Below are 12,293 nucleotides of genomic sequence, written 5' to 3'. Positions count from 1 at the left end.
CCCTCATCATAGTCTGCCACGCAGGCCGTGACAGAAAAGCCCACTAAAAGAACGCCCGCCAGACCAAAGCAATGGTTTTGACTTGATCAGCATTAACCCCGCCCCCTGACTTTGATGGGTGAAGCTGACAAATAAAATGTATTTATGAACAGCGATGCAGGGCCAGGAGTAGCAACGTGAATTAAATAAATACATCATTAAATAATTAAATGTGTCAGTAAAATAATTAAAATAGAAAACAAACCAATAATTGAATAAATATGTAATTAACTAATTAGAATTGTATATAAACAAATAATGAAACATTTTAAATGAAATTAATGGATAATTCATTATTAATATATTTCTTTAAATGATTATGTACATTTTTAAATTAATTACTGAAATAATTAATTCATTAGTGATGTCTTTATTTAATGCAACCATATAAATACCATAAAAATGCTAATTTACTCAAAATAAATGTAAGACATCAATATTAAAGGTTAAATTATAATAATGAATACATGCAACTATAACTGATGACATAAAAATGAGGATTTCTTAAGCTAAAGCCAAAGTGCTGACTCATTTTTCATGTTACTCTCAAATGTTTTCCCTAATAACAATAACATAATTACACTTTAGCCACAAGAGGGCAGCAGCATTAATACAAGTCACATGTATATAAAGGTACAGTGATTATATTACAGTGATTTTGACAAAAACAAAACAGAAGTTGATGGCAGTGTGTTTTTCCATGACAGAATAATTACGCACACCCCACTTTGCAGTTATTTATTTGTAAAAAATGTTTGGAATCATGTATGATTATCGTTCCACTTCTCACGTGTTCACCACTTTGTGTTGGTCTTTCACGTGGAATTCCAATAACATTGATTCATGTTTGTGGCTGAAATGTGACAAAATGTGGGAAAGTTCAAGGGGGCCGAATACTTTTGTAAGCCACTGTAAAGTTCACTATCAGTAACATCATAGCACCACCCAGCTGTATAGAAACTCCGTCATGCTAGCTAGTAGCAGTACGAGTTATTGTAACTGACTGTAAAAGGTCAGCACAAGGAAAATAAACTCCACCTAAACTTGGTTTATATCTGACCCAGACAGACTGCAGGTCATAACTTCTTACCTGAAGTTCAGTTCACCTGACACTCTGACCGGCGGCCGCCTCGGGTCTCTGCTCCTCCTGCCTCCCCTTTCCCTCATCCACCTGCTGCCTCTGTGGAAGCTCCGCCATAGCCACCACCAAACAACTGACTTATTTTTACACATCGATCAACATCCGGCCAATCGGCCACCTTTCATTGTTGATACCGTTACAAAAAAATAAAAAAACATCATCAGCCCATAAAAATGAAAAATCACCATCACGATGGCCAGTCCAGCTATGGTCGTGCCATCAGTCAACCCTTCGCTTGCCAGCTGTGACACGCGTGCCCAGGGTTGCCGACCCCTGCTCTAAAGCATCTGATTTGGATTCCTGAGATCAAATATATTTTCCTTTGGCTTTGTTTTCTTCCCATTTGTGGCTTTAATGTAGTGTTACATCCTGTTTGTTTGCTTCCATCTGTATACATGTCCAGATTCACTGTTATGTTTCTATTCTTACATTGCTGTATGATCACTGTTCCCTCTGCTTACTGATGTGACCTTTTGTATCTCACACTGATACTTGTCATATTTGTATCTGCGCCTAAAAGATAAAAAGTTTTCCATGCTAAAACACAGCTCCACCTCCTGCAGTTCTCCCTCTGAACCACTAGATGTCTCTGTTATCTAAATGAAGACGTGCAGCACAGCAACCACAGCAGCGCTCAGATCACACGTGTCCTGTTATTATGTATAAAAGCATGAAACAGGTGAGACGGGTGGGATCAATATTAATGTTGTGGAAATATATGAAAAAGCAACAGAAGAGTGAAAACATTTCGTGTTTCTAGAAAGATCTTTCAGCTCACAGCTGCTCACAGACTGTATTTACAAGTGACAAACTGCAACTCTACAGTACATCTACAGTATATATCAAATATATTCTGTATTCAAATCTATTGAGTGATGTTTGAAAGTCTTTCCAGGTGAGTTTGATCCAGGAGGGTCTGAAGCCAGAGTCAGACAGAGACTGTGCAGAGACTGTAGAAGGACAGAGCAGCAGCAGAGCAGTCCAGATACACTGATGATCCTCTGTCAGATCCAGAGGGACACACAGGGATGATGCTGGACTCTACATTGTGTCTGACAGTGGAGCTGTTCTCAGAGCAGTTCACTCTGCAGCACTGACAGTCATCTGCACTTCTTCTCATTCCTCTGTCAGTCACTGCTGGATGAAGCTCTCCTCTCCACCTCCCAGTAACATGGCCCAGTCAGAGCGTCTCTACACACAAGCTGCTGCTGCTTCAACCTCTCTGGATCATCAGGACACAGCTCCTCCTCTCTCAGCGCACACACCGTCCTGTTTACCATCACCAGCTCCACCTGCAGAGAGAAGAAGGAAGAGCAGAGGAGATAAACGAGTGTTTCCAGAGACTCTTCATCAGCTGTCAGTCAGTGATGCAGCACATCCAGTATAAAGAGCAGCAGGGACTTCAGTGCTGGGACTGTACTAGGACTCATTGTTGCTTCACTTTTTCTAATCTTTGGATTTTTATTGAAGTTGATGAAAATGTTTTTTCCCTCCTAGTTTGAGTTTGGACTTTCATTCATTAGAAGAACCTTGGTGTGTCCACTCTGAGCTCTGTAGGAACCCCAACAACAAGCCCAACAATCCAGATGGACGGTTCCAGCTGTTAACTGGAGGAATTCCATCCAAACATCTGCTCTCACTAAATTCTTCCTCACCTACAGACTGTGTTCTTCACTGCTTTAAACTTGGAAATGAATGCAGACATTGGTCTGCGTGCTGCTTTGTTGAGAGAGCTGATTGGCTGTTGACAGTTGAAAGAAACTCCGTCCCGGATCTGGTCCGTGAATCGGGTTTCCCCGAGGCATGGGCGTCTATAAGCAAAGTTTTGTCTTTACCCTATAAAATTCAAAATTATTCTCAAGTAACACTCAGATATGCCGTCAGCGGGTTAGTTACGACGTCGGGAGCAGTTAGGAGAACAAAATGATACAGAGACTGTTCAGGTTGCTTTCCCAAAATCAACTCAAAGTTTTATTCCTTTGTGCAGCGGTATTTATAGGCAGAAAGTTCGTGTGTCAAAAAGTTTCAAGTTAAAAAAATATAGGGAAGGTCCCCCAGCTCTGAAAGAGGCCTTCTACAATCGTATCTCAACATACCTTTGACAGGTCCGTTAAACACTAGACAGTTGGAATCCTTTGTTCTACAATTGCAGTAAGATGCACTCTCAAGGCCTATAAATCTTATACAGAGGTCTCCTACATCCGTGAGTTCTGACACAACCCAGATGGTCTTCACATAAACATCTTCTGCAAGGGAGTGATAAGTAAAAGAGTGATTTGTTGGTGTTTTCCCTTCAACCTTAGTATCTACTTTCACACCATAAAATCTTGAGTTGACAAAGCAAGAGAAAATGAGGTTAACATAAAGAGCCTTGTTGAGTCACAGAATCTTCTGTCTAATATCATCAAAAAAAGTACCCAGTACATGCTCCCATAATACTAAAATATCTAACAACAGTGTTTGATCAGAGCATGTCAGCCGTTACTATGGTGACCATAAAGGTCAGAAACAGGAAGTGGTTGTGTCCAATCCTGAAGCCTGTCACCATTCTCCTCTCACAGCTTCACTGAGAAGCTGCAGCTTTACAGGAAACACTGGATCTTTGTTTCATACTGACTGTGTTTAGTACAATACTGCTGACAGCATCACCCACTCACTCCATCACTCTACTTACTCCAGAGTCTCCAGTCTGTAGTCTGGACTCTGCTGAAGATCAGACAGCTGCTTCAGATCTGGATACTTCAGGTTGTTTCCCCACAGCTCCAGCTCTCTCAGATGGGAGGGGTTGGACTTCAGCGCTGCTGCCAGATAATCACAGCTGAACTCTGACAAACCACAGAGCCTCAATCTGTATAAAGAATGAAAGATGTAAGTTTATTAGACAAAGTGTGAGCTTGAAATCATTCAGTGTTTCATCATCTGTTCACAGCTGAAGAAGGTTCAGAATGTAGAAGTTTAGAAAATGGAAACTCCAAACAGCTGAAGCCAACAGGAAGCAGCTTCAAACAGGAAACTGTCCAGAGTTTCAGACTATATGTCCTGATGCAGCCAGTTGGATTTTGGAGATTTGAATCTCTGTTCTGTCACTAAGTCCTTGAATCATTTCTTCCAGTTGGTCCAACAAGACAGACTAAGTATTGGACATGTGTTGTGGCTCCATTAGGGGAGCTTCTAAATGTGATGTGATGGCCCCTCTGGGTCTGTCAGGTCACAGGACTGAAGAGAGCTCAAACTGGGCACACAGTTGTTCCAGTCCGGACCAAAGACTCTATACTGGGACTGAGGGACTGCTTTGACTGCACCCACTGGGACTTTTTAAAGGCTCATGTTCTCACTTAGATCATCAATTTCTACTTACATTACTTTCTGGGAAAAATGGGGATTCCTTTGGAAACAGGAAGTATTTTCCCCAATAAGCAGCCCTGGATGAGTAAATTACTCCAACATGTTCTCAGGCAGAAGAAGCTGTCTTGTTATGAGGGAGAGACGAAAAAGATTGAGGCACAGAAACTTGTTGAAAGAGAGATAAAGCAGCTAAAATCAGGTGTAAAAGTAAAGCAGAGGATGAGCTGAATAAAGGACACTCAAGGCTGGCTTGGAAAGGAATGAAGTCCATGGTGGGGATGCAGAACAAGGAGCAAAGATGAATGTGATGCTGAATCAGCAGAAGACTTGGACTCATTTGATTCCAGCTTTGATATCATTGATTTCAATGAAGAGCTTTGTGATTGTAGCAAAGGGCTGGTAGCTCTGAGAGTCCCACTGATGAGGTGTTTGTGTGGAAATCTCTTAGTGGGACCAAAGAGAGAAAAAGCCCTGGTCCTGATGCTGTGGGAGGGAAATGATTGAAGTGTGCTGTGAGGAACTGACTGGGAGATTTTCACACATTTTCCAGTCCACCTTGGAACAACAGGAAGTTCCCAGCATATGGAAACAAAGGTTAAGTGTCCTATGGCACTCAGTGATGATGGTGCTGTGGCCCCACCACCTCCACCTCTTTGTAAAGGAACTAACTGTAATCTGAAGCTTCAAATGGAACTAAGACTTCCTCCACTAGGTGGCAGTGTCTGATGAGAAAGTGTTAGTGGAGCTGGCCTGGAGTCAGAAACAGGAAGATGCAGGATTTGGGCTGAAATGGGGAAAAGTGGTTCGCACTAGTGCCTTAAAGCAAGAAGGTTGTAGGTTGAAGCTTGTTGGCCTTTCTGTGGAGGTTGGATGTTCTCCCACAGTCCAATGAAATGCTGCTTAGGTTCATTGGTGCTTCTAAATTGGCTGTAGGTGTGGATGTGAGAGAGTGCTTCTCTGTGTCTCTCTGTTGGCCCTGTGATGGACTGCTCACCTGTGCAGGTGGACCACGCCTCTTCCCCTATGACAGCTAGGGCACAGGCTGCAGCCCTGTGAGCCTAAGCTGAATAAACAGTTAGCAAAAATTATCCATAGATGGCCTGAAATCCCCCAGTTAGCAGTTTGGTAGATAGCTATGACATGCTAATCCCATCCAGCAGCTGTATTCTACCTGTAAGCTGATCCCTGCTGAGCCAAAGCACTTTTTCATATACAAATTACAACCTTTAATAGAAACCTATTGGTCAGCATCTTATTAGCCTGCTGTTAGCGTCATTCCTCAGAAAACTGAGAGAAACTAACAGAGTTGATAAAGAATAAAGAGAAATGTGCTGATTTAAAGCCTTTGAAGTGCTTCAGATGATCTCTGTCCACTTCTGTCCACTAATTCATTCATGTAAGCTTTCTAATGCAGCTTTGATCTTCACAGTCTGCTTTATGAAACTCATTCTAACCCTGAATGTCAGAGTGTTCCTCCTTCTCTTTCCCATCATTCATGCTGGCAGTGGAGGAGATTTGGATGTTGGACTGTGTTTTGGATGATGTGTGTATGTTTGTGTTGGACTGCTGTCTGTAAAGCAAACGCACATTTTGCTTTGGATTTCAGTGTCAGACAGACTTTAAGGTGGAATGAAGAGTTTGAGAGTTTCACAGTGAATTATCCAGTGGAGGATTTTTCTTCTTCTTTGAAGGTTTGAAATGTGAACATTGTTCTGCTGCAGTCAATGGATTAAACCAGAGAAGAAGAAAACAGACTTTACCATTAAGATCATCAGTGTGGATCAGTATAATATCAGCCTGATGTCTGCAGTTTAGTGTCAACTTTCACATCATATTCATCTCAGCACAACTAAAACATGCTGACTGACCTCAGAGTTTCAAGTCCACATCCTGGACTCTCCAGGAAACCACACAGATGCTTCACTCCTGAATCCTGCAGCTTGTTGTTGGAGCTCAGCTCCAGCTCTCTCAGATGGGAGGGGTTGGACTTCAGCGCTGCTGCCAGATAATCACAGCTGAACTCTGACAAACCACAGAGCCTCAATCTGTATAAAGAATGAAAGATGTAAGTTTATTAGACAAAGTGTGAGCTTGAAATCATTCAGTGTTTCATCATCTGTTCACAGCTGAAGAAGGTTCAGAATGTAGAAGTTTAGAAAGTGGAAACTCCAAACAGCTGAAGCCAACAGGAAGCAGCTTCAAACAAACACAACAAGAGAAAAAACTCTGAACGTTTCACATTAAAGTCGTACATTTATCATAAAAACAGGACAAAGACTTAAAAAAGTCGTGTTTTCCTTCCAGGAACCACAAGGCTTCACTTTTAAAGGTGAAGTGTGAACGAAATGGACATATTTGAAGTCCAACACCTTTTTCCAGTCACATTATTAAAGCAGACAAACTACAAGCTCATTTTCATTCCAACAAGTCATCTTCTGACCTGGACTAACAACACTGGTCTCTATGTGCAGCTGGCTGTGAGACCAGTGCTCAGGGAGCGTCTACAAAGTGCAACACTGAAAGAACATCACACACTCATTTGCTCCCATCATCCAACCTGAAGAGGAAACAGAGACGACTCCCCTTCAAAGTAAAAGCTGCTCCTTTTGGACACAGTATCAAAGAAAGTCTACAGTATAACATAGAAAAGACAGAACAAAGTTTTGGTTGTTTTTAAATTGTGCAGAAATGAAACTACACTAAGCTCAATTATGTGACAGACATTTCATCCCATGTCAGTTTGGCCTCATCCTGGGCCGGATTATCCAGCACACACTCTGACCACAGGCCCAGGGGCCACGCACAGCTGGGCTCCATCCAAGAGACAGGAAACAAACCAACACAATAATAAAAAGCACCATGTGATCTTCTTACATCTTCAAGACAAACATAGTAAAAACATGAGCACATTTGTTTCCTGATAAAATGATGTGACAGGTAGAACAGAGTAAAGTGGTGGTGTTACAGCCTTTCTCCCCCCTGCTGCCGAGGCTGTTAGTCTCTCCCAAACTCAGCTACAGGACTTCCAAATGAATGAAAGCAGCAGAAGTGGCTTTACAAATGAAAGAGGAAGAGGAGAAGAAGAGGAGAGGGAGGCCACCCTGACCATCACTCCAGCTGAAAACATCACACTTCCCTTAAAGTTGGTGAGAAAATGTTGAGCAGGATGAGCTGCTGGCTAATCTGGAGGCTGTAGCAGCAGCTCACAGTCACAGTGGATTTCCACTCATGAAAAAGCTCTGGCTGCTTCATTTCTCATCTCATATCAGAGACTTTAAAGCTTCACTGAAGCTGTACTGTGATGCTTCCATATCCCAGTGAGGCCTCCATAATGATTTCAGCTGTTCTGTACACACACTGTGTGCCCTGTATGGCTCAAAGTCTCTGCAGCCTGTTTTTATCTGCTATCATCAGATCTTCATCATCCTCATTCACATCCCTCACACACGCTACAGCCTCATCAGCACTGACTTCATCTTCACTGACTGATGGAGCACAACATGAACCTGTGGAGGCTGAAACACTGTCCTGTCAAACATCTCCCCGTCACCACTCCACTTCTGTCAGCCTTTAAATGAACCCTGCTCAAGTCTGTCACTTCTGTTTGGAGCCAAAAGGAAAAACTGTTGTTCAGTCGTTTGGAAAGACAACATTTCTGAAAGAACTCAAACTTCTTCACATTTGTCTTCAGAAACATCCTGAACATTGAGGATATAAAGAAAGTTTCAAACATCAATCAAAGACCTGAAATATAGAAAAACAACAACAGCTGCAGTCAGTGAACTCACCTCAGAGTCTCCAGTCGACAGTTTGGACTCTCCAGTCCAGCACACAGAAGCTTCATCCCTGAATCCTGCAGGTTGTAGTTTCTACTCATGTCCAGCTCTGTCAGATGGGAGGGGTTGGACTTCAGAGCTGAGGCCACAACTTCACAGTGAGACTCTGAGAGTCGACACTGAGTCAGTCTGTGATGATAGAAAATATAAAATGTGTTATTATAAAAGCAGAAAATCTGCATTATAAACACAGACTGAATGTATATGAAGACAAAACAGAGTGAGGTCATAATGTGATGAATCTGCTCTTCACATCTGTGCTTCAGCTCCTCTTACTGTGTTTGACATGACACAACGATTGAGTCTCTCTCAGACCTGCAGACTTTTAATGAGAATCTTTGTTTGGCTTTAATCTGCAGATGAAGGAGGAAGATGGTGTCACATTTAGGCTTCCATAATGTCCACAGTCTGTCACTGAGATCTGATCCAGAGTCAGAGTGAAGACACACATTTGGACTGTTTCCTGTTTTGACTCCAGAACATTTTGAATGAGTTCAGCTCAGTGAAGAGTTCCAGCTGGAAAGATGATCTCTGTTTGCTACCTGCTGTCAGGTACGACTGTTCACGTCCACACGCAGGAAAAACCTGCTGACTGTTACCAAACGGAGCAGAAATCTCATCACTGGACAATAATGATGAATGAACTCAGAGCTGCTGATATCAGATCTGATTTCAGGGGAACTAAACAGAAATGATTGGCTCATTTGAGCTTTCTGAGCCATTATCTGCTGGTGTGTCGCTAGTTGGCAGAAAATGATTTGTATTCCTGTTCAGGGCTTCAGTGTTTATGAGTCCAGATCCAGGTGACAGCAAGTCAAAATGATGTTACCTGTCTGTGTCCAGCAGCAGCCTGTATTCACTTTGAATATTGTTATAACCTGACATGGATCAGTTTGTCTTTGATTGGTTTGTAAATGTCACTGTTTCCATTGGACCTGAGTGACGTACAAAGACAGAGAGGGAGAGAAAGGAGAGAGAGGATGGAGACAGCAAAGAGAGAGCAAACACAAACAGGTGAGAGTGGACAGGTGACCAAGGTCAGCAACCAATCAGAGAGCTTCTGTTTGACCCACAGTCACTGATGATGACTGCACATAACCAAGCAGTGTGTTACTCTGATATCAAATATGGATCCTGCTCTTATAATAATGATCATCAGATGATGTTATTGTGTTATTTTGTAGCTGAATACGATGTTTGTGTGATTATCAGTGAAAGAAGCAGTGAGGAGGATGGAGAGAGAGAGAGGACAGAGGGTGAAGTTAGAAACACTAAAAGGATTTTTCATGGATTTCATGGATGATTTGAGTGATTTCCAGCAGGACACTTAAACATGTCAGTGGACGTCCTAAAGAACATATTCACTGATATGAAACGTGTCATTGAACAGGATTAATATCAGTGGAAACATGGTGGAAACAGCTGTGACTGCATGGATGTGACACACTTCAAATCTGTTCTCCACTCTTGGATTTGGGATCCATGGAGCTGCTGCTGAGTCTGTACAATAAAGGAATGGTGTGGAAGGTTGCAGCGTACGGACACAAACACTTTGTGGTTACAATCTGATTTTATTTTCAACATTAAACTACTAACCTACACTGATCAATGATGTTAATGATCACATCTGGACTCACCCAGCCTTTCTGCAGTTCCTCACAGCTGGAATCAGTCTCAGTCGTCCCCGCACTGATGTGTTGTACTTCTGCAGGTCCAACTCATCCAGAACCTCCTCTGACATCTGGAGCATGAAGGCCAGAGCTGAGCACTGGATCTCAGAGAGTTTCTTCTCTGATCTGTTCTCTGACTTCAGGAACTCTTGGATCTCCTGAAATAATGAGAGGTGGTTCATCTCCATCAGACAGTGGAAGATGTTGATGCTTCTGTCAGGAGAGATTTCATCACTGTTGATCTTCTTCAGGTTGTTGATGACTCTCTGGATGGTTTCTGGACTGATCTCTGTCTGACCCAGCAGACCTACTAAGAGTCTCTGGTTGGACTCCAGACAGAGGCCATGAAGGAAGCGAACAAACAGGTCCAGGTGCCATTTTTACTCTGGAGGGATTTAGACATGACTTTAGTTAAAAAGACATCCAGTGATGTGAAGCTATAAGACTTGAACATGTTCTCAAAGAAAGATCTGATTTTGTATTCTTCTCTGACATTCCCTAGAAAATCTTCTACCACCTCTGTCTTCCTGTTGGTGTGACAGTGGAACATGTAGACAGCAGCCAGAAACTCCTGAATGCTCAGATGAACAAAGCAGTAGACTGGTTTATGGAAGATCACACACTCTCTTTTGAAGATCTCTGTACAAACTCCTGAGTACACCGAGGCCTCTGTCACATCCAGACCACACTGCTCCAGGTCTTCTTTGTAGAACATGATGTCTCCTTTCTCCAGATGTTCAAACGCCAGCCTCCCCAGCTTCAGAAGAACTTTCCTATCAGCCTCCGTCAGCTCCTGTGGACTCGTCTCACGTCCCTCATGGTACTTGTTCTTCTTCCTCTTTGTCTGAACCAGCAGGAAGTGTGAGTACATGTCAGTCAGGGTCTTGGGCAGCTCTCCTCTCTGCTCTGTAGTCAACATGTGCTCCAGAACTGTAGCAGTGATCCAGCAGAAGACTGGGATACTACACATGATGTGGAGGCTCCTGGATGTCTTCATGTGGGAGATGATTCTGCTGGACAGCTCTTCATCACTGAATCTCCTCCTGAAGTACTCCTCCTTCTGGGCGTCAGTGAAGCCTCGTACTTCTGTTAGCCTGTCAACACATGTAGGAGGGATCTGATTGGCTGCTGCGGGTCGGGAAGTTATCCAGACGAGAGCCGAGGGAAGCAGCTTCCCCTGGATAAGGTTTGTCAGCAGCTGGCTGACTGATGACTTCTGTGTGACATCAGACAGCAGCTTCCTGTTGGTGAAATCCAATGAAAGTCTGCTTTCATCCAGGCCGTCAAAGATGAACAAAAGCTGAGAGACAGCCAGCTTCTCTGCTGTGACCTTCTGTAATGTTGGATGGAAAACATGGAGCAGCTCCAGAAGACTGTACTGCTCATCTCTGATCAGGTTCAGCTCCCTGAATGAAAGCAGAACCAGCACACTGACATGTTGGTTCTCCAAGCCCTCTGCCCAGTCCAGAGTGAACTTCTGCACTGAGAAGGTTTTTCCAACACCAGCCACGCCGTTGGTCAGAACCACTCTGATGGGTCTCTGTTGGTCAGGTAAGGCTTTAAAGATGTCCTGGCACCTGATTGGAGCGTCATGGAGGGCGTCCATCTTGGAAGCTGTCTCCAGCTGCCTCACCTCATGTTGGGTATGAACCTCTTCACTCTGTCCCTCTGTGATGTAGAGCTCAGTGTAGATCCTGTTGAGGAGGGTTCTACTTCCTGTTTCATCACTTCCTTCAGTCACACGTTCACATCTCCTCCTCAGACTGATCTTATGTTCATCTAAAACCTCCTGCAGACCAACATCTGCTGAAAGAAAGAAAAACAATGAGACTAAAGAGAAAGAAAAGTCTTCAATCTCTGAACAACACAAGAAGTCCAGTTTTCAGAAATGAGTCCATCAGCAGACAGATGTTCAGTCTTACTTTGTACACAGCTGCTCTGACTGGCTGTCTGCAGTCCAGCTCTGCTTCTGGATCTTTCTCCACACTGTGCAGAAGCTCTGATGGTGACACAGAAAAGTCAAAGTGGAGATACTTCTGTCCACCTTTGATTAGACTCATTATAAAAAGGAAAACAAAGTTTGAACACAGTCATGTTTCCAGTTCACTGACTTACATTTATTCCATGGACACTCACTCTAACCTGAACCACAGCTACAACCCAACATTGTTGAGGCCTCATCTCCTCCTTTCCTGACTGTAGAGGTTAAATATGCAACAACCAACAAATAAAAGAATTTGATTCATTTCAAAGAAATTCACA

At 43.1% G+C, this 12,293-nt stretch overlaps 1 protein-coding gene across 2 annotated transcripts; it reads right to left on the bottom strand.

The window, feature by feature from the left end:
• Positions 1–8,318: 8,318 nt before the first annotated feature.
• On the bottom strand, positions 8,319–12,287 carry LOC146712496 (protein NLRC3-like). 2 transcript variants are annotated; one of them, XM_085443088.1, is made up of 3 exons: positions 11,954–12,287; positions 9,999–11,837; positions 8,319–8,490 (listed from the first exon to the last, which is right to left on the bottom strand). In XM_085443088.1, the coding sequence occupies exon 2, from the start codon at positions 11,635–11,637 to the stop codon at positions 10,342–10,344; it is 1,296 nt and encodes a 431-aa protein (XP_085299214.1). In that variant the 5' UTR covers positions 11,638–11,837; positions 11,954–12,287; the 3' UTR covers positions 8,319–8,490; positions 9,999–10,341. The 2 variants fall into 2 exon arrangements, with proteins under 2 accessions (XP_085299214.1, XP_085299224.1); XM_085443098.1 differs by having other exon boundaries at positions 9,999–11,834.
• Positions 12,288–12,293: the final 6 nt, after the last annotated feature.

Source organism: Copadichromis virginalis, linkage group LG3 (genome assembly GCF_057382275.1).
Source record: "Copadichromis virginalis isolate Kocher_CV1m ecotype Utaka linkage group LG3, C_Virginalis_male_GT1.1, whole genome shotgun sequence".
In the NCBI taxonomy this organism is placed as follows: Eukaryota; Metazoa; Chordata; class Actinopteri; order Cichliformes; family Cichlidae; genus Copadichromis; species Copadichromis virginalis.
This window is presented reverse-complemented; position numbering and strand designations above follow the sequence as displayed.